Genomic DNA, 27839 nt, shown 5'->3' on the forward strand with positions numbered 1-27839 from the left:
CAGCTCCCTCACAACTTCCCCTCAATAGACACAGCTCCCTCACAAATTCCCCTCAACAGACACAGCTCCCTCACAACAGACACAGATCCCGCACGACCTCCTCTCCTCAGACACAGCTCCTACACAACTTCCCCTTCTCATACACAGCTTCCTAATATCTTCCCCTCCTCAGACACAGCTCTCTTGCTTTTTCCTCTTGTCAAAGACCACTCTCTTCTTTCTCTCAGTCACAGCTCCCTCTTTTCTTCCTCTCGTCAGAGCTCCCTCGTTTCTTCCTCTCCTCAGAAACAGCTCCCTCCTTCTTCCTCTCCTCAGACACTGCTCCCTGGCTTCTTCCTCTCCTTAGACACAGCTTACTCGTTTCTTCCTCTCCTCAGACACTGCTCCCTCGCTTCTTCCTCTCCTGAGACAGCTCCCTCGCTTCTTCATCTCCTTAGACACTGCTCCCTCGTTTCTTCCTCTCCTCAGACACTGCCCCCTCGCTTCTTCCTCTCCTTAGACACAGCTTCCTCATTTCTTCCTCTCCTCAGACACTGCTCCCTCGCTTCTTCCTCTCCTGACACAGCTCGCTCGCTTCTTCATCTCCTCAGACACTGCTCCCTCGTTTCTTCCTCTCCTCAGACACTGCTCCCTCGCTTCTTCCTCCCCTCAGACACAGCTTCCTCGTTTCTTCCTCTCCTCAGACACTGCTCCCTCGCTTCTTCCTCTCCTGACACAGCTACCTCGCTTCTTCATCTCCTCAGACACTGCTCCCTCGTTTCTTCCTCTCCTCAGATACTGCTCCCTCGCTTCTTCCTCTCCTGACACAGCTCCCTCGCTTCTTCCTCTCCTTAGACACAGCTTCCTCGCTTCTTCCTCTCCTCAGACACAGCTTCCTCGTTTCTTCCTCTCCTCAGACACTGCTCCCTCACTTCTTCCTCTCCTCAGACACAGCTTCCTCGCTTCTTCCTCTCCTCAGACACAGCTTCCTCGTTTCTTCCTCTCCTCAGACACTGCTCCCTCGCTTTTTCCTCTCCTGACACAGCTCCCTCGCTTCTTCCTCTCCTTAGACACTGCTCCCTCGTTTCTTCCTCTCCTCAGACACAGCTTCCTCGTTTCTTCCTCTCCTCAGACACTGCTCCTTCGCTTCTTCCACTCCTGACACAGCTCCCTCGCTTCTTCATCTCCTCAGACACAGCTCCCTCGTTTCTTCCTCTCCTCAGACACAGCTTCCTCGTTTCTTCCTCTCCTCAGACACAGCTCTTTCGTTTCTTCTTCTCCTCAGACACTGCTCCTTCGCTTCTTCCACTCCTGACACAGCTCCCTCGCTTCTTCCTCTCTTGACACTGCTCCCTCGTTTCTTCCTCTCCTCAGACACTGCTCCTTCGCTTCTTCCACTCCTGACACAGCTCCCTCGCTTCTTCATCTCCTCAGACACAGCTCCCTCGTTTCTTCCTCTCCTCAGACACAGCTTCCTCGTTTCTTCCTCTCCTCAGACACAGCTCCTTCGTTTCTTCCTCTCCTCAGACACTGCTCCTTCGCTTCTTCCACTCCTGACACAGCTCCCTCGCTTCTTCCTCTCCTTAGACACAGCTTCCTCGTTTCTTCCTCTCCTGAGACACTGCTCCCTCGCTTCTTCCTCTCTTGACACTGCTCCCTCGTTTCTTCCTCTCCTTTGACACTGCTCCTTCGTTTCTTCCTCTCCTCAGACACTGCTCTCTCGCTTCTTCCTCTCCTGACACAGCTCCCTCACAACTTTCTCTCCTCAGACGCAGCTCCCCACTTTATTTTCTCAAACACAGCTCCTACACAACTTCCCCTCCTCAAACACTGCTCCTTTGCTTCTTCCACTCCTGACACAGCTCCCTCGCTTCTTCCTCTCCTGAGACACTGCTCCCTCGCTTCTTCCTCTCTTGACACTGCTCCCTCGTTTCTTCCTCTCCTTTGACACTGCTCCTTCGTTTCTTTCTCTCCTCAGACACTGCTCCCTCGCTTCTTCCTCTCCTGACACAGCTCCCTCACAACTTTCTCTCCTCAGACACAGCTCCCCACAACTTTATTTTCTCAAACACAGCTCCTACACAACTTCCCCTCCTCAGACACTGCTCCCTCGCTTCTTCCTCTGCAGACACAGCTCTTTACGTCTTCCTCACCACCTCATCAGACCCAGCTCCCTCACTAATAATACCGTCCTCGACATCCATTACACACCCTCAAACAGAACTCCCTCAATCACAACTTCGGACTTCCCCTATTTCCCACATGGCGCCTCCTCCTCTCCCTCCCCGCAGCCTACGTCCGCCCCTTCAGTTCAGTGTCTTGCGCTCAGAGATAACGTGCAGGATGTACACAACGATGTCCTACTAACTTATGGCCTTGGCGATATGAGACTTGTCCCGGTAACCAGGCTGAAGACTGTGCTGGCCGTGCAGCGCTGCGGGTCGGGCTATAGTGCGCCGCTGATGCATGTGGACGAGGAGGCTGCGGGCTGCACACACCGCATGTGAGTACGGGGTGTGAGTACGGGGTGTGTGCGCTCAGTGCTGCTCTGTGGGGTGGGTCCTGGGTGATCCCAGCATAGTGAACCCATGGACTTCTACTATGTGCCTGTGTATGATGGAGGCAGGTTACTGCAGGGTGCGTCTGCACATGTATTGCAGGACCCACAGGTGCCTTGTGCTGGCATAGTGTTTGTCACTACATTGCAGAGGGTACTACATGCCCCATGGCACTTGAGGAATAGGGCACAGAGATAAACCCTTATGTCTTCACCGACAAGTATCTGGAAGTAATGTGTCACATAGAGTGAAGCTTAAAAGCCAAACCGCCTTTTCCTGACAATTCCTGAACTAGTTGATGAAGGGAAAAGTGTGTGTTTTGTTAGTATGGCGGTATGCTCTGTTGGCACGAATTCGGTTCTGTAGGGTTACTGTTTATGTGATGGCTTCATTGAATGGAAGAAAAGCTGCAGTACCCTGCACAACCACTACTAAAAGTCCTGCGCTGTGGAGTACCGAGCAGTGTAAACAATGACAGGAGACAGGGCTTGCTGGGATGCAGCTGCCCCTTTAAACATCTGATTGCTGAGGGTACCACATAATCATGGGTATCCTAAAGCCATCATACACATTTGACTAACATGTGCCAAACCCCCTGATAAGGACAGGTTTGGCTGACCACCCAATGTTTATGTGGTGCCCCCCGACTCTTCTGACAGACTATGTCAAGGGATATAAGATATCCAGCATGTACAGCAGTGGAGGTTTGTACAGAGCGAGTGCTCCTATGTATGGGAGAGTCGGACGAGATGTACTGGCCGAACAATCATTGGGCTGTCACTAAAGTGTGTGTGTTTGGGGGGGGCGTAAGGTTAGATCAGTGGTCGGATAAGTCTTTGAAATAGGCATTAAATGTTTTATTAGTAGCCGGTTAGATCTTGAATGTGACCAGTCACTGTACCGGTGTACACAATGTAGGGGATGCTACATCACAAAGAGCCCTTTACATCACAATTATACACATCACAAATTGGGGTACTGGGCTATTGATGGATATATTGGACTTATGAAGGGCTGGGGCATTTTGATTAGTGGTACCTATGGTACCTATTAGTCATGTGGTGTTGGAGCTAAACCGTGATGTAGGAAAAACGACAAACATCGGACCCGCTGAAGTGCCACTCTGCACGAAACGGCCGTCGTCCGATCTTTATCCACTCCCTTCCCTGCTTTTTGTACAAAGTCCTAATAAAGTGGTGACTATTTTACCTGGGTAAGTGCGCTCCAATCTTTTTCCTCGTTTTTCCTTTATGAACTCTGTATGCTTTTGTTGGATGCAGCACCCCGTTGGTAATGAAAAGGAAATTATCAGCCATATACGCCCTTTGCATGTGGTTTTTGCTGTTGTGCACATTGGGGTCAGATTATCGGGGCAGTACGGAAGTAGAACTTTCTTTTACCCTGTAAATCGTGATATAGGTGTGCATGTGTCTGTAAAATATATAGATCTGTGATATAGGTGGGCATGTGTCTATTATATATATATATATATATATATATATATATATATATGTGTGTGTTAAAATAAAAATAAAAAAAAAATATAATGTAGGCGTGTGTATATATACCTTCCTCAAAGTATTTGTGAAAAGTGCTCTCCCAAGCTGTTACAGCGGGGACTTTCTATGGTTCTGTGATAAATATTGTCTATTTGAAATCTATATTTCCCCCTCCCATTCATTGCTCATGGGACTGCTGGAGGTATTTGTCTTTGCTGAGAAGTCACATAGACAATCAGTAGGACAGTGGTTCCACCTCCGCTCCATTTAGATGGGACACTGTAGAGCCCCATTCTCTGAATACATAGTCCTGTTGTAGGGATTTCTGGATGTTCAGGCGGTCGTCCTCTTAGTGATCAATAAGTTATCTTCTATCCTATGGATTACATTTAAGAAGTAATTGCAAACTGTTTATATTTGGCGAAGGCATCTGTAAGGATAATTTTTTGCATATTTCGAGATGATGTAGAGGTCTTTGTATAAGTCTCCAAAGCATAAATATTGTCTGGTCTCCTCTATATAAAATCTAATGTGTACTAGTACTTAAAAGCAGAAAATAACACAGCGGTTCAGTGCCTGAACAAGCTCGCAGAAATAGTTCAGAGAATGAATATGCTCACGTATGAGTAAGGCCAGACTTGGTTTTCACATCATAGCTGAGAAGCGCAGTGGCTACAGCCGCTGTATCTTTCAAATTGCCTAATAAACAATCTATTGATTTTGCGGATGAACAGTTGTCTGACCCGCACAACATAACAATCAGACTTCTGGTTTTGCAATTGAATCAGTTGTTCCCCATCAAAACCAAGTAACTAAGGACTCATTCAGATGTGAGATTTTTCTTTTGATACACAACAAAAACACCTGTCCGAATTGCATCTGGGTTTGTGATCCTTTTTTCATTAGTGTTTGGTCCGTGTCGGTTTTTATAATCATTGTTTCATCAGTGGTTTTCTCATATGAAAAAATAAATGCATTGCAAAGCCTTGTATCAATGACAATGTTAATCAAGGCCAGCACACAGGTTACACACTGATACCATCTGTGTGCTGTCTCTTATTTTTATAAACCCAAAGACTTGCATGGTAATTTTGATCTGTGAGGCCAGCATGGTGGCTCAGTGGTTAGCACAGCAGCCTTGAAGCACTGGAGTCCTGGGTTCAAATCCCACCAAGGACAACATCTGCAAGGAGTTTGTATGTTCTCCCCGTGTTTGCGTGGGTTTCCTCTGGGTTCTCCGGTTTCCTCCCACATTCCAAAGACATACTGATAGGGAATTTAGATTGTGAGCCCCATCCGGGACAGTGATGATAATGTCTGTAAAGCGCTGTGGAATAAGATAGCGCTATTTAAGCAAAGCATAATACATCTGTAATATATGGTCAACAAAAAGGACATGGACATGTGAATATCGCCACAGATTATAAGGGCTATGTGTTCTATCCATCAAAAACTCTTGCCACAACACATTTGTGATTCACGGACATCTGAATGAGGCTTTTAGTCCGCAGTCTGCATTAGATGGTAGAATAGATTATTTCTTTGCACTAGATGGTAAACAGTGCCCTAGTGCTGGATAACTTTGGATGTGTGCACTGCAGCCACCAGATGTGCGCACTGCAGCCACCAGATGTGCAAGACAATGGGAGGAAACAAATGGTTGCACATTTCATTACTTGATATTGATGTAAAAGCATACAAAAAAATCATTGGCATACAATTGACATGGAAATTTATGTTAATGAAGTGGACAAAGCCACCATATACATAATAAATGCTTCAATAGTAGCAGAAGTAAGTGGTTAAATTTGGAGAATCACATTCAGGTGACATGCTAATTCTGTTAGTTAACATGACAGAGAAGCTGTATATACATGAAACCAAAGGAAGCTCAAAGCCCAAAATGGAAAGGTACATTTATGCTGCACTAGTAGCGTGAATGAGTGTTCATAGGAATACTTGTTTCCTAATAATCGTGCAGTGTAAACAGGCTGCAGATCACCCAACAATCGAGCAAATGATAACCTGATCTTTTTTGCCGTAGAAATGTTTTTTTTTCAGTACATCATCCTGCAGAACTCAAGCTATTGAGAACAATGGCTGCATATGTAGCACTGAATGATCTATTGCAGAATTACACAAAAATTGTTACTTTGTCTGTTGCCGCCGGACAAACAATTTTTGATGGATCCGGCAAACGATGGATGAAACGTGAGGCCATCTGTCGCAATCCATCGCTAAGGCTACGTTCACACTAGCGTTCGGCTAGTGTGCGTCGCGCTAGCGTCGGGCGACGCACGCGTCATGCGCCCCTATGTTTAACATGGGGGACGCATGCATTTTTGCTTGTTGCGTTTTCCAACACGTGCGTCTTTTTTGACGCTAGCGTCGGACCAAGAAAACGCAACAAGTTGCATTTTTCTTGCGTCCGATTTTCGTCAAAAAACGATGCACGCGTCGAAAAACGCAGCGTTTTTGCGTGCGTTTGCACGCGTTTTTCGGTGCGTTGTGTGTCGCGTCGCCGACGCAGCGGCGCACAACGCTAGTGTGAACGTAGCCTTATACAAGTCTGTGAGAAAAAAAACGGATCCGGCAGCATCAGTTGCCGGATCCAATTTTTTCCAAATTTGACGGATTGTGATTCATAGCAAAAAAGCTGATGAGCGAAAGGGGCCTTACAATGCCACCTTTCATGGGGAAACATACATTGTTGGTGATCGTTCTTGGACTTGATGTGTTAGAAGCAGAAAAAAAATTAGCAAATGGAAGTTGCTTTGTTGTGATGTCCTAATGACTGGGTCCAGAGGATGTTCAAACTACCCAGAGTCACCCCTCACTTGAATACTTGGCTTTTTTGCTAGGTTCACTAAATGCTAAAACTGACCTGCCAATATGATTCTCCAGGTCATTACGAGTTCATAGACACTGAACATATCTAGGTTTTTTTTTACCTAAATGGTGAAAAACAATTCCAAAATTTGCTGAAAAAAAATAAAATTGCGCAATTTTCGTTACCTGTAGCGTCTCCATTTTTTGGGATCTGGGGTTGGGTGAGGGCTTATTTTTTTGTGTGCCGAGCTGACGTTTTTAATTATACCACTTTTGTGCAGATACTTTTTTTTTGATCGACCGTTATTGCATTTTAATGCAATGTCGCGGTGACCAAAAAAAATGTAATTTTGCCGTTTTGATTTTTTTTCTCGCTGCGCTGTTTATCGATCAGGTTAATCCTTTTTTTTATTGATAGATTGGGCAATTCTGAACTTGGCGATACCAAATATGTGTTTGATTTTTTTTTAATTGTTTTATTTTGATTGGGGCGAAAGGGGGGTGATTTGAACTTTTATTTTTTTTTTAAACACTTTTTTTTTGGCATGCTTCAATAGCCTCCAAAGGAGGCTAGAAGCATGCACTACATGATCACCTCTGCTACATAAACGTGAAGCACAAATCACCTCTATGTAGCAGAAATGAAGCATTGCTTTGAGTGCCGACCACAGGGTGGCACTCGCAGCAATCTGCCATCAACAACCATAGAGGTCTCAAGGAGACTTCGGGTTGTTATGGCAATGCACCGATGACCCTTGATCATGTGACGGGTTCAGCGGTGCGAGTGCTTCCAGCTGCTCAGCCGTTGGTGCTTGTTAAATGCTGCTGTCAAACTCTGACATTTAACTAGTTAATGGGCGCTGGCGGATCGCGATTATGCTTGCTCTCATTGCGGCCACATGTCAGCTGTTAACAGCTGACATGTCGCGGCTTTGAGGTGGGCTCACCGCCGGATTCCACCTCAAAGTGGGGGAGTCTGCCACCTGAAGGGATAGTACGTCAGTTGGCAGAAAGGGGCTAATCTTTTCCTTTTATTAGCCAGTCTCAGATACGGCTTTTTCTTTGCCACTCTGCCCTGAAGGCCAGCATCCCGGAGTCGCCTCTTCACTGTAAATGTTGACACTGGTGTTTTGCGTGTTCTATTTAATGAAGCTGCCATTTGATGACCTGTGAGGCATCGATTTCTCAAACTACAGACTCTAATGCACTTGTCTTGTTGCTCAGTTGTGCAGCGGGGCCTCCCACTTCTTTCTTCTCTGGTTAGAGCCTGTTCGTGAATCTCCTCTGAAGGGAAGAGTACACACCGTTGTAGGAAATCTTCCATTTCTTGGCAATTTCTCGCATGGAATCGCCTTCATTTCTAAGCGCAAGAATAGACGGTCGAGTTTCACGTGAAAGTTCTTTTTTTCTGTCCATTTTGAGAGTTTAATGGAACCAACAAATGTAATTCTCCTGATTCTCAACTATCTCAGGGCAGTCCCACACTTCCAGATAATTCCGGTAACGGAATTATCCGTTTCTGTGGCACATCAGTGTGGCACACGTGTGCCGCCCGTGTTCCCACTGGGTACCACACGCACTGTGCAGGAGACAGCGCTAAAGTTTAGCGCTGTCCCCTGCATCTGGTGCTGAAGCCGCAATTCATATCTTCCTGTCCTGGCCGCACCTTCTACTGTATGAGCGGTCACGTGGGGCCGCCGATTACAGTCATGAATATGCGGCTCCACCTCCCTTAGGGGTGGGGCCGCATATTCATCACTGTAAATGAGCGGCCCCACGTGACCGCTCATACAGTAGAAGGTGCGGCCAGGACAGGAAGCAGCGCCAGCCAGCGAGGGAGTCGGGTGAGTATTTTAAGAACAGCGGGCGGGCGCACAGGGGGTGGGAGGGGGGTGGGGACATGGACCTTTATTTTAAACACGAGAAACAAAGAAAAAAAAAAAGGATTTATCATATCTTCTTTACAGCAAACGCTGCTGCAGAGAAGATATGAATCGCGGCTTCAGCACCAGTGGGGGGACAGCGCTTACTGTAGCGCTGTCTCCTGCACGGCACACGGACTGCACACGGACAACGTCCGTGTGCGGTACGTGTTTTACACGGACCCATTGACTTTAATGGGTCCGTGTAATTTGTGTGCTCCCACGAACACTGACATGTCTCCGTGTTTGGCACACGGAGACACGGTCTGCAAAAAATCAATGACATCTGCACAGATTCATTGATTTGAATGTGTCTACGTGTGTCAGTGGCTCCGGTACGTGCGGAAACTGTCACCTCATGTACCGGAGCCACTGACGTGTGAAACCGGCCTCAAAGGAAGGTCAGGTTTATAGATTCTCTAATCAGCCAAACTATTTTCAGCTGTGCTAACATACTCGCACAAGGGTTTTCAAGGGTACTCTAACAATCCATTAGCCTTCTTATAAAGTTAGCAAACACAAAGTACCATAAGAACACTGGAGTGATGGTTGTTGGAAATGGGCCTCTATACACCTATGAAGATATTGCATTGCAAACCAGACTTTTGCAGCTAGAACAGTCATTTACCACATTAACAATGTATAGTGTATTTCTGAGTCATTTAATGTTAGCTTCATCGAAAAAAAACTGTTTTTCTTTCAAAAATAAGGACATTTCTAAGTGACCCTAAACTTTTGAACGGTAGTGTGTGTGTGTGTGTGTGTGTGTGTGTGTATATATTGCTCAAGAAAATAAAGGGAAAACTTAAACAACAGAATATAACTCCAAGTAAATCAAACTTCTGTGAAATCAAACTGTCCACTTAGGGAGCAACACTGTTTGACAATCAATTTCACATGCTGTTGTGTAAATGGAATAGACAACAGATGGAAATTATTTGCAATTATCAAGACACAATAAAGGAGTGGTTCTGCAGGAGGGGACCACAGACCACACCTCAGTACCAATGCTTTTTGGCTGATGTTTTGGTCACTTTTGAATGTTGGTTGTGCTTTCACACTCGTGGTAGCATGAGACAGACTCTACAACCCACACAAGTGGCTCAGGTAGTGCAGCTCATCCAGGATGGCACATTAATGAGGGCTGTGGCAAAAAGGTTTGCTGTGTCTGTCAGCGTAGTGTCCAGAGGCTGGAGGCGCTACCAGGAGACAGGCCAGGCGACTTGGAGGGATCCGAAGGAGGGCATCAACCCAGCAGTAGTACCGCTACCTCCGTCTTTGTGCAAGGAGGAACAGGAGGAGCACTGCCAGAGCCCTGCAAAATGACCTCCAGAAGGCCACAAATGTGCATGTGTCTGCACAAACGGTTAGAAACCGACTCCATGAGGATGGTCTGAGTGCCTGTCGTCCACAGATGGGGGTTGTGCTCACAGCCATTTGCCACAGAACACCAGGATTGGCTAATTCACCATTGGCGCCCTGTGCACTTCACAGATAAAAGAAGGTTCACACTGAGCACATGTGACTGTCTGGAGATGCTGTGAAGAGCGATCTGCTGCCTGCAACATCCTTCAGCATGACCGGTTTGGCAGTGGGTCAGTAATGTTGTGGGGTGGCATTTCTTTGGAGGGCCGCACAGCCTTCCATGTGCTCACCAGAGGTAGCCTAACTGACATTAGGTACCGAGATGAGATCCTCAGACCCCTTGTGAGACCATATGCTGGTGCTGTTGGCCCTGGGTTCCTCCTAATGCAGGACAATGCCAGACCTCATGTGGCTGGAGTGTGTCAGCAGTTCCTGCAAGATGAAGGCATTGAAGCTATGGACTGGCCCGCCCGTTACCCAGACCTGAACACATCTGGGACATCATGTCTTGCATCATCCACCAATGTCACGTTGCACCACAGACTGTCCAGGAGTTGGCGGATGCTTTGATCCAGGTCTGGGAAGAGATCACTCAGGAGTCTATCCTCTGTCTCATCAGGAGCATTCCCAGGCGTTGTAGGGAGATCATACAGGCATGTGGAGGCCACACACACACTACTGAGCATCATTACCTTGTCTTGAGGCATTTCCACTTAAGTTGGATCAGCCTGTAACTTTATTTTCCACTTTAATTTTGAGCATCATTCCAACTCTAGACCTCCGTGGGATATTAGTTGTGATTCACATTGATCATTTTTAGGTTTTATTGTTCACAACACGTTCCACTATGTAATGAATAAAGATTTACAACTGGAACATTTTTTTCAGTGATATCTAGGATGTGGGATATTAATGTGCCCTTTATTTTTTTTGAGATACAGTACAGGCCAAAAGTTTGGACACACCTTCTCATTTAAAGATTTTTCTGTATTTTCATGACTATGAAAATTGTACATTCACACTGAAGGCATCAAAAGTATGAATTAACACATGTGGAATTATATACTTAAAAAAAGTGTGAAACAACTAATAATAATAGTCTTTAACTGAAAATATGTCTTATATTCTAGGTTCTTCAAAGAAGCCACCTTTTGCTTTGATGACTCCTTTGCACACTCTTGGCATTCTCTTCATGAGCTGCAAGAGATTGTCACCGGGAATGGTTTTCACTTCACAGGTGTGCCCTGTCAGGTTTAACAAGTGGGATTTCTTGCCTTAGGCCGGGATCACACATGCGAGAAACACGTTTGTGTCTCGCATGTGAAATCCAAGCTCTGGCGCCGGCACTCCAGAGCGGAGCGTGCGGCAGCATTGCAATACATGGAGCCGCACGCTCCGCTCTGGAGTGCCGGCGCCAGAGCTTGGATTTCACATGCGAGACACGGACGTGTTTCTCGCATGTGTGATCCTGGCCTTATAAATGGGGTTGGGACCATCAGTTGTGTTGTGCAGAAGTCTAATGGATACACAGCTGATAGTCCTACTGAATAGACTGAATTTGTATTATGGCAAGAAAAAAGCAGCTAAGTAAAGAAAAACGAGTGGCCATCATTACTTTAACCCCTTAAGCCCCAAGGGTGGTTTGCACGTTAATGACTGGGCCAATTTTTACATTTCGGACCACTGTCCCTTTATGAGGTTATAACTCTGGAACGCTTCAACAGATCCCGGTGATTCTGACAGTTTTCTCGAGACATATTGTACTTCATAATAGTGATAACATTTCTTTGATATTACCTGCGTTTATTTGTGAAAAAAGCGGAAATTTGGTGAAAATTTTGCAATTTTCCAACTTTGAATTTTTATGCCCTTTTGTCACACAAAATACGTAATAAGTAACATTTCCCACATGTCGACTTTACATCAGCACAATTTTGGAAACACATTTTTTTTTTTGTTAGGGAGTTATAAGGGTTAAAAGTTGACCAGCAATTTCTCATTTTTACAACACCATTTTTTTTTAGGGACCACATCACATTTTAAGTCATTTTGAGGGGTCTATATGATAGAAAATAACCACGTGTGACACCATTCTAAAAACTGCACCCCTCAAGGATCTCAAAACCACATTCAAGAAGTTTATTAACCCTTCTGGTGCTTCACAGGAATTTTTGTAATGTTTAAAAAAAATGAACATTTAACTTTTTTTCACAAAAAATTTACTTCAGCTCCAATTTGTTTTATTTTACCAAGGGTAACAGGAGAAAATGGACCCCAAAAGTTGTTGTACAATTTGTCCTGAGTACCCCGATACCCCATATGTGGGGGTAAACCACTGTTTGGGCACATGGCAAAGCTCGGAAGGGGAGGAGCGCTATTTGACTTTTCAATGCAAAATTGGCTGGAATTGAGATGGGATGCCACGTTGCTTTTGGAGAGCCACTAATGTGCCTCAACATTGAAACCCCCCACAAGTGACACCATTTTGGAAAGTAGACCCCCTAAGGATCTTATCTAGATGTGTTGTGAGAGCTTTGAACCCACAAGTGTTTCACTACAGTTTATGACGCAGAGCCGTGAAAATAAAAATTATTTTTTTTTCCACAAAAATTATTTTTTAGCCCCCAGTTTTGTATTTTCCCAAGGGTAACAGGAAAAATTGGACCTCTAAAGTTGTTGTGCAATTTGTCCTGAGTACGCTGATACCCCATATGTGGGGGGTAACCACCGTTTGGGCGCATGGCAGAGCTCGGAAGGGAAGGAGCGCCATTTGGAGTGCAGAGTTAGATGGAATGATCTGCAGGCGTCACATTGCGTTTGCAGAGCCCATAATGTACCTAAACAGTAGAATCCCCCCACAAGTGACCCCATATTGGAACCTAGACCCCTAGGAACTTATCTAGATGTGTTGTGAGAACTTTGAACCCCCAAGTATTTCACTACAGTTTATAACGCAGAGCCGTGAAATAAAAATTTTTTGTCCCACAAAAATGTTTTTTTAGCCCCCCAATTTTTTTATTTTCCTAAGGGTAAAAGTACCTTCACACTGATCAACTTTCCAACGATCACGACCAGCGATACGACCTGGCCGTGAACTTTGGAAAGTCCTTGTGTGGTCGCTGGGGAGCTGTCACACAGACAGCTCTCCAGCGACCAACGATGCCGAAGTCCCCAGGTAACCAGGGTAAACATCTGGTTACTAAGCGCAGGGCTGCGCTTAGCAACCCGATGTTTACCCTGGTTACCATTGTAAAAGTAAAAAAAAAAAACAAAAAACACTACATACTTACATTCCGGTGTCTGTCACGTTCCTCGCCGTCAGCTTCCCGCACTGACTGTGTGGGCGCCGGCCGTAAAGCAGACGTCACCGCTGTGCTTTACGGCCGGCGCTCACAGTCAGTGCGGGAAGTTGACGGCGAGGGACGTGACAGACACCGGAATGTAAGTATGTAGTGTTTTTTTTTTTTTTACTTTTACAATGGTAACCAGGGTAAACATCGGGTTACTAAGCGCGGCCCTGCGCTTAGTAACCCGATGTTTACCCTGGTTACCCGGGGACTCATCGCTGGATCGGCGTCACACACGCCGATCCAGAGATGACAGCGGGTGACCTGACGACAAAATAAAGTTCTGGCCTTCTAGCTCCGACCAGCGATGTCACAGCAGGATCCTGATCGCTGCTGCGTGTCAAACACAACGAGATCGCTATCCAGGACGCTGCAATGTCACGGATCGCTATCGTTCAAAAGTTGCTCAGTGTGACGGTACCTTAACAAGAGAAATTGGACCCCAGAAGTTGTTTTCCAGTTTATCCTGAGTACGCTGATACCCCATATGTTGGGGTAAACCTTTGTTTGGGCGCACGGGAGAGCTTAGAAGGGAAGGAGCACTGTTTTACTTTTTCAGCGCAGAATTGGCTGTAATTGAGTTCGGACGCCTTGTCGCGTTGAGAGCCCCTGATGTGCCTAAACAATGGAATCCCCCAATTCTAACTGAAACCCTAACCCAAAAACACCCCTAATCCCAACCACACCCCAAACCCTAACCAGACCCCTAACTCCAACACACCCCTAACCCTAATCCCAACCATAACCCTAACCACACCTCTAACCCTAATCCCAACCGTAAATGTAGTCCTAGCCCTCACCGAAACTCTAGCCCTAACCCTAATGGGAAAATGGAAATAAATAAATTTTTACAATTTTTTTTATTTTTCCCTAACTAAGGGTGTGATGAAGGGGGGTTTGATTTACTTTTATAGCTGTTTTTTTAGCGGATTTTTATGATTGGCAGCTGTCACACACTAAAAGACGCTTTTTATTGCAAAAAATATTTTTTTGCTTTACCACATTTTGAGAGCTATAATTTTTCCATATTTTGGTCCATAGAATCAAGTGAGGTCTTGTTTTTTGCGGGACGAGTTGACGTTTTTATTGGTTACATTTTCGGGCACGTGACATTCTTTGATCGCTTTTTATTCCGATTTTTGTGAGGCAGTATGACCGAAAACCAGCTATTCATGAATTTCTTTGGGGAAGGGGGGGGTGGCGTTTAAACTATTCCGCATTTGGTAAAATGGATAAATCAGTTTTATTCTTCGGGTCAGTACGATTACAGCAATACTTCATTTAGATATTTTTTATGTTTTGGCGCTATTATACGATAAAAACTATTTTATAGAAAAAAGAATTATTTTTGCATCGCTTTATTCTGAGGACTATAACTTTTCTATTTTTTTCACTGATGATGCTGTATGGCGGTTCGTTTTTTGCGGGGCAAGATGACATTTTCAGCGGTACCATGGTTAGTTATATCCATATTTTTGATCGCGTGCTAATCCACTTTTTGTTTGGCGGTATGATAATAAAGGTTTGTTTTTTGCCAGTTTTTGTTTCTTACGGTGTTCACTGAAGAGGTTAACTAGTGGGACAGTTTTATAGGTTGGGTCGTTACGGACGCGGCGATACTAAATATGTGTACTTTTATGTATTTTTTTTATTATTTAGATAAAGGAATGTATTTATTGGAACAATTTTTTTTTTAGGATTTTTTTCTTTTCTTTTACATATGTAAATATTTTTTTTTTAAACTTTTTAAAAACTCTGTTACTTTACCCCGGGGGGGCTTCACATTATATTGACAGATCACTGATCTGACATCTTGCTGTGCAGCGATCACACAGGCACAGCAGGGAGGCTTACTAGCATTTGCTCTGAGCAGGCGCTGGTAAGCCACCTCCCTGCAGGACTCGGATGCAGCCCCGCGGCCATTTTGGATCTGGGCCTGCAGGGGGGAGGAGGTAAGAGGCCCTCTGAGCAAAGCAATCACATCGCGTTGCTCCGAGGGTCTCAGGGAAGCATGCAGGGAGCTCCTTCCTTGCGCGATGCTTCCCTATACCGCCGGAACATTGCGATCATGTTTGATCGCAGTGTGCCGGGGGTTAATGTGCCAGGGGCAGTCCGTGACCGCTCCTAGCACATAGTGCCGGATGTCAGCTTCGATAGTCCATGAGCGCGGCTGATCGCACTGGACGTACTATCTAGTCACTGGGAATTAATTCCCAGGTCACCTTGACGGGATAGTACGTCCAGTGGGATTAAGGGGTTAAGAAATGAAGGTTAGTCAATCCGAAAAATTAGGAAAACTTTGAAAGTGTCCCCAAGTGCAGTGGCAAAAACCATCAAGCGCTTCAAAGAAACTGACTCACATGAGGACCGCCCCAGGAAAGGAGGAAAGGAAGACCAAGAGTCACCTCTGCTTCTGAGGATAAGTTTATCTGAGTCACCAGCCTCAGAAATTGCAGGTTAACAGCAGCTCAGATTAGAGACAAAGTCAATGCCACACAGAGTTTTAGCAGCAGACACATCTCTACAACAACTGCTAAGAGGAGACTTTGTGCAGCAGGCCTTCATGGTAAAATAGCTGCTAGGAACCCACTGCTAAGGACAGACAACAAGCAGAAGAGACTTGTTTGGGCTACAGATCACAAGGAATGGACATTAGACCACTGGAAATCTGTGCTTTGAGTCCAAACTTGAGATCTTTGGTTCCAACCACCGTGTCTTTGTGCGACGCAGAAAAGGTGAATGGATGGACTCTACATGCCTGGTTCCCACCGTGAAGCATGGAGGAGGAGTTGTGATGGTGTGGGGGTGCTTTACTGGTGACACTGTTGGGGAGTTATTCAAAATTGAAGGCATACTGAACCAGCATGTCTACCACAGCATCTTGCAGCGGCATGCTATTCCATCCGGTTTGCGTTTAGGTGGACCATCATTTATTTTTCAACAGGACAATGACCCCAAACACACCTCCAGGCTGTGTAAGGGCTATTTGACCAAGAAGGATAGTGATAGAGTGCTACGCCAGATGACCTGACCTTGTTGGCGAAAGAGCCAACAAGTGCTAAGCATCTCTGGGAACTCCTTCAAGATTGTTGGAAGACCGTTCCCGGTGACTACCTCTTGAAGCTCATCAAGAGAATGCCAAGAGTGTGTAAAGCAGTCATCAAAGCAAAAGGTGGCTACTTAGAAGAACCAAGAATATAAGACATAATTTCAGTTGTTTCACACTTTTTGTTAAGTATATAATTCCACTTGGGTTAATTCATAGTTTTGATGCTTTCAGTGTGAATTTACAGTTTTCATAGTCATTTAAAATATTAAAATACAGACAAATCTTTGAATGAGTAGGTGTGTCCAAACTTTTGGTCTATAGTGTGTGTGTGTGTGTATATATATATATATATATATATATATATGTATATATGTATATATATATATATATATATATATATATATATATATATATATATATATATATATATATATATATATATATATATATATATCTCTAAGGGTCACTTCCATCTGTCCTTTTGTTTGTCTGTCAAGGTTATTCATTCGCTGATTGGTCTCGCCAGCTGCTTGTCATGACTGCCGCGAACAATCAGCGACGGGCACAGTCCGGAAGAAAATGGCCGCTCCTTTCTCCCAGTCCCCGCAGTCAGTGCCTGTCGCCCGCATACTCCCCTCCGGTCACCGCTAACACAGGGTTAATGCCGGCGGTAACGGACCGCGTTATGCCGCGGGTAACGGACTCCGTTACCGCCGCTGTTTACCCTGTGTGTCCCCAACATTTTACTATTGACGCTGCCTATGCGGCATCAATAGTAAAAAATGTAATGTTAAAAATAATTAAAAAAAAATTAACCTGCTATACTCACCCTCCGTAGTCCGCTGAGCCGCTCCCGCTGGCCGCCATCTTCCGCTGCAGTTTCCGGTGGCAAAGATGGTATGGCAGAAGGACCTGCCATGACGTCACAGTCATGTGACCGCGACGTCATCACAGGCCCTGCGTGACAAGGACCTGCCATGATGTCACGGTCATGTGACTGCGACGTCATCACAGGCCCTGTGCGCCTGCGCTAGAAAGACCTGCCATGACGTCATGGTCATGTGACTGCGACGTCATGACAGGTCCTGCGCTCTGATACCAACCCTGGGACCGGAAACTGCCGTGGACTACAAGGGGCCTTCAGAAAGGTGAGTATATGTTTATTTTTTATTTTTTCACCTGTGACAAACCTGGCTGGGCAATTTACTACGTAGCTGGGCAATATACTACGTGACTGGCCAATATACTACGTGGCTCTGTGCTGTATACTACGTCACTGGGCAATATACTACATCACTGGGCAATATACTACGTTACTGGCCAATATACTACGTGGCTCTGTGCTGTATACTACGTCGCTGGGCAATATACTACGTGACTGGGCAATATACTACGTGACTGGGCAATGTACTACATAACTGGGCAATATACTACGTGACTGGGCAATATACTACGTGGCTGCGCAATATACTACGTGGCTTTGTGCTGTATACTACGTCACTCGGCAATGTACTACGTTACTGGCCAATATACTACGTGACTGGGCAATATACTACGTGGCTGGGCAATATACTACGTGGCTGGGCAATATACGACGTGACTGGGCAATATACTACGTAACTGGCCAATATACTACGTCACTAGGCAATATACTACGTGGCTGGGCAATATACTACGTGGCTGGGCAATATACTACGTGGACATGCATATTCTAGAGTACCCGATGCGTTAGAATCGGGCCACCATCTAAATATATATATATATATATATATATATATATATATATATATATATATATATATATATATATATATATATATATATATATATATATATATATATATATATATATATATACACACATAAGAATCATAGATACTGATTAAAGAGAACCTGTTACCAGGTTTGGCTGTTGACAGATATGACCATCACCTTTCAGGGCTGAGGAGAAAAATAACTTTTATTATACACACCTGCAGTCCGTTCCGATGGGTATCACTCTTCTTGGTCTGGCGCCCCTCTTCTTCTTGCGATGCCGTCCTACTTGCTTCATATGGATGACTCGGCTCCTTAGCACCGCGCTCCTGCGCAGGTGAGCTTCTCTGCTTTGTTAAAGGGAGAGTAAAGTACTGCAGTGCGCAGGTGCCTGGAACGGTCAAAGAGCTCCGGCGCATGAGCACTGCAGTACTTTGCTCTTTCTTTGACAAGGAACGGAAGTACACCTGTGCAGGAGTGCTGTGCCAAGGAGACTGTGTGGATGACGAAGGAACGTGTCATCCACACGAAGCAAGCAGGATTACAGGGATCCTAAGAAGATGGGAGGCACCGGACCAAGACCAGCGACACTCAGCGGACCGGACCACCCCCCAGGTAAGTATAATAAAAGATAAGGTCGGATTGGGGGCTGATATACAGCATTATAGAATGCTGTATATCAGCCCTGAAAGGTGATGGGCGTATCTCTTATCGGCCATACCTTTTGGCAGGTTCACTTTAATGTTGGAATGACCTCTAGTTTGCCTGTACTACATTGTAGGAAGTCACCTCATGTTGATAAAAGATCTACATACTATGTGGAACTTGTGCAAATGGAAAAACCCTAATGATTCTTCCACTAATAAACTTTATTGATGTGAAGGAAAGACAGGATAATAAAGATAACTGACCATATTGATTGACTTTGAAGATTGTGTGAGACAGATGTGAGCTTGACTTAATTGATTAACTATTAGAGTAATATAGATAATGACATGTGGGCGACAGATGTCAGCAATGATTAGCAATAATTATGAGATAAGACAATGAGGTAATGTGTCTTTCATCCCGTGTGGCTCCATCTTGAGTCCATTTCTTCTTTGGATGCTTGCTTCTGGAGTGTTTAGAACATCTTTTCCCAGGATTGTCCCTTTTCCTCTGTTTCCGGATCCATTAGCGAGTACAAATGAGATGTTTGTGTGAAGTGGTAGCATTGCTGCTTCTTTTGCTGTTGCGTCAGCCAGTCTATAGATCACTGCTTTCCTTGAGGTTCCTCCAGTATGTGCTTTCACCTTTACCGCAGCAACTCTTTCTGGCATCAATAAGGACTCCATCAGTTCTTGTATGGCTCTGTGGTGTCTGACGTTCCATTAGCCGTGATGAAGTCTCTTGCTCTCCAAATTGGTCCATAGTCGTGACACATGCCATGACCGTAGCGAGAGTCGGAGTATGTTGTAGCTTTGCATTGAGCAGACATCTTGCATACTTCTGTCAAGGCCTGCAGTTCTGCCTCCTGTGCAGACAAAGATGGAGGCAATGGTTTTGCTAGCAGCATGGTGTCTTCTATGACTACTGCTGTATCAGTGTGGAAACAGCGTTTTTGGTCTGCATACCTTAATCCATCCACAACGAACGTCAGGTCAGGATCATTCAAAGGTACATCAGTGACGGAGTCAAATCCGGAGGTTTCTTGCCTCATAAGAGTGAGACATTCATATTGAGCCATCTCAGAGTTGACTACCTCTTCCACTAGTGTGTTAAAGATGTGATCTAAATCCTCTTTCCCCTTCCCCCCTTGGCAGAGGTAGGAGAGTAGCTGGGTTAAGTACCGTGCATTTGGAGATGGTGACTTTGTCTGGGAGCAGAAGAGAGCATTGTAGATGCAGGTGGCGGGCAGCAGACAGATGTTTTGGCCAGAATGGCAGTAATGTCATGGGCCATTATTTTCAGCTGGTTGCTCAGAATGATGTCAGAAGTCTTATTCAGCAACATGTGGTTTGCAAACATGGCTCTCGAGCAGGTTGGTGCTCCTCCGGCAACTGAGTCAAGTCTGGCAGAGTAGTACCCAAGAGGGTGTTGTTTTCCTCCGTGAAGTTGTCAGGACTCCAGTTGCATGGCCTTGCCTCTCCATGACAAACAGGCGGAACAGTTTGTTGTAGTCTGGTAGGCCTAGAGCAGAAAAGGAACGTGATTGCAGCCTTTAGCATGTAGAAGCCATCAATGACTTTCCTGGTAAGACTGAAGGGAGTGTCCTTGAGGCAGTCATACAGGGGTTGCATGTGTGGAGTCATCAAGGATCCAGGGACGGCAGTAGGGTACAAGTCCAAGGAAGGACTGTAACTGCATAGGCTTTGTTGGCATAGGTATGTTCTGTACAGCTGCTTTCCTGTCTTCAGTCAGGTGTTTTGTTTAGTGGGAGATGTAGTGTCCTAGGAACATAACTTTTTCCAAGCAGAACTGCAGTTTGTGTTTAGATGACTTGCATCCATTGTGTGCCAGGAACTGAAGTAAGGAGACAGACTCCCTCTGTGCTTCTGCCTTGGTGTCCGAGCAGAGGAGGAGGTCATCAACGTACTGTAGAAGAGTGATCGTGGGATGTCATCTTTCAGGGCTCCAGGACTGTGGTCATATTCTGGGTGAACATAGAGGGTCTGTTTTGTGCCCATTGAGGCATTACAGTCCAAATATATTGTTGGCCCTCATGCGTGAAAGCAAACAAGTACGGTTTGTCAGGGTGTAATGGGACACTGAAGAAGGCATTGGCCAAATCGATCACCGTGAACCATGGGGAGGTAGGAACAATTGGTGTGTCCAGTACTGTGCCTTCATTGACAGCACGCAAGTCATGTACCATGCGGAACTTGGTAGGTTGCCCCTTTGGTGTTTTCTTCTTCACTGGAAATAATGGAGTATTGCAAGGTGGCTTAATGGGGTTGATTGCTCCATTTCCAAGGTAGATTTTGAGTTGTTGGGTACTTGCAGATTGTGGAATGGAGAGTGGGTATTGTGGATTCGGAGGTAGCAGGGCTCCTGGTATCAGTTCTACTTTCACAGGCTGGACCTGGAGCCTGCCCGTGTCTTCTGAGCCTTTTGCCCACAGTGTGTCCAGGACTTGTGCCATCAGCTTAGCATCTACTGGGTCTACACGTATGTCCTGTAGCGAGAAAAGGAGTGATGAGGGTGACCATTACATTGTCATGAAATAGAATGCTGGCTTGGAGTTTTGACAGTGGGTCTGATCCCAGAAGGTTGACAGGGCAGGTTGATGATACTACTAGTTGAGACTACATACTCTGTGTAGGTTATAAGAACCACAACTTCATGAGGAGCATGCCCATATAACAGTAATAACAGAATTAAATATAGTCAAAATTAATCATGGGCCATAAAGGATAGACTACGGGATAATCGCTAACCAAAGATATACTTAAACCATAGAAAATAAACGATCCAATACCCAAGCATAGTATAATAAAAAATAATACTTTATTAAATACATATAAAAACAGGGTATTCAAAGAAAGCCAGGGAGGGAAGAATGAAAGCACTCAGGTCACAATGTGCAATATGAAACGGTCAGGGGTACAGGCATGTGGACCATCCAAAATAAGGCTAGACAATAACTAGGTTCCAACGAAGGAATCCTACAAAGCGCCATAGCAGGAATATTAATATCAAATGAAGAAAAAATACGTTTATCTAAACAGAGTACACCATCAACAATCGCTGTTATGTAGGTAAACATCTGTTAGTTACCTGCGTAGGCGCAAAAATCGGCCACGGTCCACAGCGTGCACCCACCCCAACGCACGTTTCGGCGTAATGAGCCTTTTTCAAGGGGTGATGGGTAAGGGAAAATGGGAAACTTAAAATAGCAAGCGCCCACCAATCCCTGCTCAGGGTATCAGCTGAGTTATATCAACATAATCATAGAAGGCTGGACAAGTGATGAAATAGAGGTGCACATTCGGATCATAGGAGTCACACACACTACACTGTGCCGCCATTACCACATGTCAGGAGTCACCGCCATGATGGTATAACGTCACCAACCCAGCCCATATAGTAACCGCCCACCTCATAAAACGCACGCGTAGCTGTAACAACTCAGGACGCCAAGCAATACCGGCGTGTAGCGTCAAAGGGGAGGTGGCACGGGATCATGTCATATCCGGCCCATCGCCACACATACCCGCCCACCTCCAGTGACGCGTACGTCACCGAGGCAACCCAGGACGCCGAGCGGCGCCGGCGTCTAACGCCAGGAGGGAGGATGGTTCCTCACTCCTCAGCATACAAGACGCCGGAAGCCGGACGACGGACCAGGCGCCGCAGTGCGCACGCGTCTGAGTGACGGGCAGTGGGGGCAAGAATTGGTAATGGCAGCGCAGGAGGAAGCGTGAGGCATCAAGAAGGTGCACCATCTATTAAAACCAATGTAACAAACTACCAACATCTGCCTGCTATATATAAATTGGAGTAATACAGCAAAGAAAGAAAGAAACTCCACCTACAACATATATATCAATACTGCAAGGTAACATGACAGTTCACATATATTACACATATTCCAACCACATTAGTATATAAGAAAATAAAATACGTACACACATCATGTTAACATATACAGAAAGAATATAATATGAATATAAAAAATAGTAGGGAGTAACTCCAGATGTTCTTATAGCCGCACATGTTCAAACGACGTGATGTCTTATCACTCCAGCATAATCCAAAATATCCAGAAATTATCAGCAATATATACGTTGAGCAGAGGAGAAGCGGAAAAATGCTAGATAAAAGAATATAAGAAAGTTAAAAACAAGAAAACCGCCTAACTATTGCACAAAACAGAGAAAACCATACATGATAGATTTAATTTAGGCCCGGAGAGAGAGAAAGCTACCTCATAAAAAGGAAACAAAACTAATAGTCTCATTAAGCCCCTTTGGCTGGACAGTGTCCAAAGCCCAAATCCACCTCGTCTCGCAACGGGCCAATTTCTGGCTCAAGTTACCCCCACGAATTCCAGGAATAATAGTGTCAATACCCCTGACCCTCAGGAGGGAACTGTCGCAATTATGATGGAGTTTAAAATGACGTGGTAACGTCCTGAGCGTGGCTACGTCATCATGGCCGGCCGCCGCCTGTATACCCAAGACATGCTCGCGCACCCGCACCTTCAGTTGGCGAGTAGTCATACCGACATAAATGAGATTACAGGGGCACACAGCAAAATACACTACATACCGTGTAGTACATGTGATGTGCCTCCTGATCTCATATGTCCTAGTACCGGCAGAATTAACAAAAGTGCGGGTGCGCTCCACATTTGGGCAGGCGACGCACCGGCCACAAGGAGCACAGCCACACACAGGACGACCCACATCGAGAAACGTGGATTTAATTTCACCCTGATAGTGACTATGCACAAGGTGGTCTCTCAGATTACGTGAACGTCTCACCGTAATACTAGGGGCAGCGGGTAGTAATTGGTTTAGAACCGGATCAGTTTGTAAGATCGGCCATGCTTTTTGGAGACAACTCCGCATCCGCGAAAATTGAGCATGATAGTTCGTGACAAACCTGATCTTTTGGTCACTCTTAGGGGTTTTGTTCTTATACAGTAGAGATTGCCTGGTTGAATGTAAGGCTCTGTTGTATGCTCTCTTAATAGAGCGTCCACTGTAACCCCTTTCACGGAATCTCATGCTCAACTCATGAGCTTTAGTTTTAAAATCACTCTCGTCAGAACAAATCCTGCGAAGACGCAGGAATTGTCCGACCGGAATAGAATTGATAAGATGCCTAGGATGGGCAGAGGAAGCATGTAGCAACATGTTAGATGCAGTTTCTTTTCTAAAGATGGTAGTTTGCAGAGTATCCTCCGAATCCCTCCATAGCCTAACATCAAGGAAATCAATGCTAGTAGCATCATACTGATAAGTGATATGGATATTTTTATCATTCTGATTCACTACCTCCATAAATTCTGATAGTTGAATACGATTCCCCTGCCAGATCAGGAAAATGTCGTCGATGTACCGTACCCAAAATGGGATACGGTCCATCGACACCCCCCGATCTGACAGGGGGAGGTCCCTCTCCCACAGCCCCAGGAACAGATTAGCATATGCCGGGGCAAAAGCCGCACCCATGGCGGTGCCCTGGAGCTGTAGGAAGAAGGACCCCTTAAAAATAAAAAAATTATGGGTAAGGGCAAACTGAAGGAGTTCCATAATCAGGTGGATGATCCCCATATGTAAATTGGACATGTCCAAAAAGAATTTAGTTGCGGCCAGACCATCCTCATGTTTAATATTTGTATACAGGGATTCAACATCACCTGTTACAAGTATAGTTTCTGGCCCAATATGGAGACCATCCACCCTTTTAAGGAACTCCCCAGTATCCAACAAAAATGAGGGGAGGCTTTCAACGAGAGGTTGAAGTTTAGAATCCAACCATAAATTAACCTTTTCCAGGTAATTCCCTGAACCCGAGATAATCGGACGTCCTGGGGGAGCCTCACGGTTCTTGTGTATCTTAGGTAACAGATACATGGTGGAAATAGTTGGTTCATCCACCAGTAGTGCCAAAGCCAGCTCTTTCGTAATAACCTCCTTGTTAACAGCAGTTTTTATGATCTTCTTGAGCTGGTCAGTAAAGGACAGCAGAGGATTGAATGTCAACCGCCTGTAACATGTCCTATTCTCCAACTGGCGAAAGGCCTCAGCTTCATAGGAGGATTTGGGCCAAACGACAACATTTCCGCCTTTATCGGCTGGCTTCAGCACTACGTCTGGAAGCTCCCGCAGGACCTCCAACCTCTCACGTTCGGTATGAGTAAGATTGTCTCTACCAACCCCTCTGGGGATCCTACCAAATTCCCTTGTAACAACCTGCACGAATAGGTCTATTGCTGCACATGTGGATAAAGGAGGGAATTTCTTAGACCTGACTCTGATGGATGACGGGATCTTACCTCCTTCTCCCGTACGATGTTCCAAGGCTAATTCCTCTAGATCTTGTAGTGCTATTTGTTCCTTTTCTGTAGGAAATAAAGATTGTAAATGGGGATCAAAGAAGTATCTTTTAAATATCAATGTTCTAGCGAACAAGTGCAAGTCCTTGATCGCTGAAAACATATCAAACCTTGATTTCATATTGCACATTGTGACCTGAGTGCTTTCATTCTTCCCTCCCTGGCTTTCTTTGAATACCCTGTTTTTATATGTATTTAATAAAGTATTATTTTTTATTATACTATGCTTGGGTATTGGATCGTTTATTTTCTATGGTTTAAGTATAACTCTGTGTAGGTTGTAGGCCTATGTGCAGGAGTTTGGTCATTGGGGTGTACTATGTGTTAGCACCCACCCCTACACAAGGCACCACTTCATCCGTGAGACAATCCGGGTCTGTTAAGTCAATGTTCCTGATTACACTTCTGGCTGCATCGGTATACACTAGGAAATTGAGGGGTTTACCCTCAACCTCTATATGGATGGTAGGTGTTGGTCCACTTGGCTGTTTTGTAGAGTGTAAGAATATAAGTGGTCCTGAAGTATGTGGTGGATCCGGCTTGCCAATGTCCTATTGTGGCTTGGGTCCAAGTGGCCCCTGTGGTTGCCACTGCTGTCTTGACTCCCTCTCCAGAGGAGCTATTCTGCAGTTCCTTTTCATGTGTCCTACCTTGCCACAGTTGTAGCAGGTCATCCTAGGTGTTTGTGCGTTTATGTTGTGTGAAGATTTTTGTGACACCAGAAGATTGGTGCGAGACATGGCTGGCTGTTTCATCTCCAGCCCTTTTGCCAAAGTGTGGAGTACGTTTGAGTCTAGCCTCCAATACCAATCCTTGTGGTCTGTAGTTGTTTGCGTATAGGCTCTCTGAGGCCTTGCATAAAGGCTTTTACCTAGATCTGGTGATAGGCTTTTTCATTGAGATCGAACCCCAGGTCTGTGAACATTTGGTTTAATCTGTGGAAAAATTTTTTCACAGTGTCACCTTTCTCTTGCATGGTATCCTGCAAGGTAGTGGCCTAGTCTGCTAGGCGGTCTTTAGCCCAAGCATGGAGCCTGTCAAGGAAATACTGCCCTGAATCTAATGTTGGAAAATGATCTGGTGTCCCATAATCGGGCCTCAAAGCTAATTCCATTTCAGGCCAGAAGTAATCTGATTTAATTTCAATGAGTCCAATCGGGTCTACCCATGAGGCGGCATGTGTTTTGTGTATTTGACTCATTTTCCGGAAGAAGGTGTAGGGATCTGTACTCATTGGGCTGCACTTGAGGCAGGCACTGGAAGCCGTATTACTGGAATGTCCAAGCAAATTTATTAAAACTGCATGAACCGCTCCGGATAGAAAAACAAATTAACAGCTATTTCCAGCACAAAGTGAAACAAACAGAAAATAAACAGTTCATAAAGAACTGCTGTCCTGCTTGCTCATGTCAATGTGTTCAGCACCCACATGGAGGTCTCTGATATGACCTGGTGGTTAGGAGCACCCGGAATGACCTGATAGTTAATCCTCATACAGGACGAGCTCTGGGATGTGGGAACTCTGCTGACCGCAAGCCCTAATCCTATCACACACACTAGAAATAGCCGTGGAGCGCTCCTGACCAGACCTAGGCGCCACGTCACAGCCTAAGAACTATCTAGCCCTAGAGATAGAAAATAAAGCCTACCTTGCCTCAGAGAAATTCCCCAAAGGTAAAGGAAGCCCCCCACATATATTGACTGTGAGTAAAGATGAAAGTCACAAACGCAGAAATGAAACAGGTTTCAGCAAAGGGAGGCCAGACTTACTAAATAGACAGAGGATAGGAAAGGTAACTTTGCGATCAGCACAAAAACCTACAAAAGACCACGCAGAGTGTGCAAAAAAGACTCACAGTGCGGAGGGGCCACTCTGCATCCCAGAGCTTCCAGCTAGCAAGACAATCATGAAAACCAGCTGGACAAGAAAACAGAGAACAAATAATGACTATCAGGAAATTAGCTTCTGCAGGAGAAGGCAGGTCACCAGAGAGATCCAGGAGCGAACTGAACCAATGCAAAAACATTGACAGCTGGCATGGAGTAACGATCTGAGAGGAGTTAAATAGAGCAGCCAACCAAAGGATAAACCACGTCACCTGTGTAAGGAACCTCAGAAGCAGCAGCTTCACTCACAGCCACCAGAGGGAGCCCATAGATAGAACTCGCCGAAGTACCATTCACGACCACAGGAGGGAGTTCGGCAACAGAATTCACAACAGGTCTCCACACCTCCAGCCACAGACACTGAATGAGGCAATTGGCCTCCATTTTATTAGCCAAACCACGCCCCTGGGTGGGGACATGTGAGTGGTCATTCCCACCCATCTCTTTTGACCGCTCGTAAAATCCGGCCCTGGAGCAGCCCAACAACTCTCTCACCACTATAAGTGCTGGCGCATACATCCGAGCTCACATCACTGCAGCTAATAGCCGCGATGACACATATCTCCCCTCAAGGACTTGTCCGGCGACCACCTTACAAAGGGCA

At 45.4% G+C, this 27839-nt stretch overlaps 1 protein-coding gene across 3 annotated transcripts in view; it reads left to right on the forward strand.

Annotated features, from left to right (window-relative positions):
• Positions 1-2298: 2298 nt before the first annotated feature.
• C4H15orf39 (chromosome 4 C15orf39 homolog) overlaps positions 2299-27839 on the forward strand; it is a 105204-nt gene continuing 79663 nt past the window's right edge. For all 3 annotated transcript variants that reach the window (XM_069765759.1, XM_069765757.1, XM_069765758.1), the window contains exon 1: positions 2299-2482. In XM_069765759.1, the coding sequence (XP_069621860.1) occupies positions 2446-2482 (37 nt within the window). In that variant the 5' untranslated portion in view covers positions 2299-2445. The remainder of the gene's footprint in view (positions 2483-27839) is intronic.

This window comes from Ranitomeya imitator, chromosome 4, assembly GCF_032444005.1.
Source record: "Ranitomeya imitator isolate aRanImi1 chromosome 4, aRanImi1.pri, whole genome shotgun sequence".
Taxonomy (NCBI): Eukaryota; Metazoa; Chordata; class Amphibia; order Anura; family Dendrobatidae; genus Ranitomeya; species Ranitomeya imitator.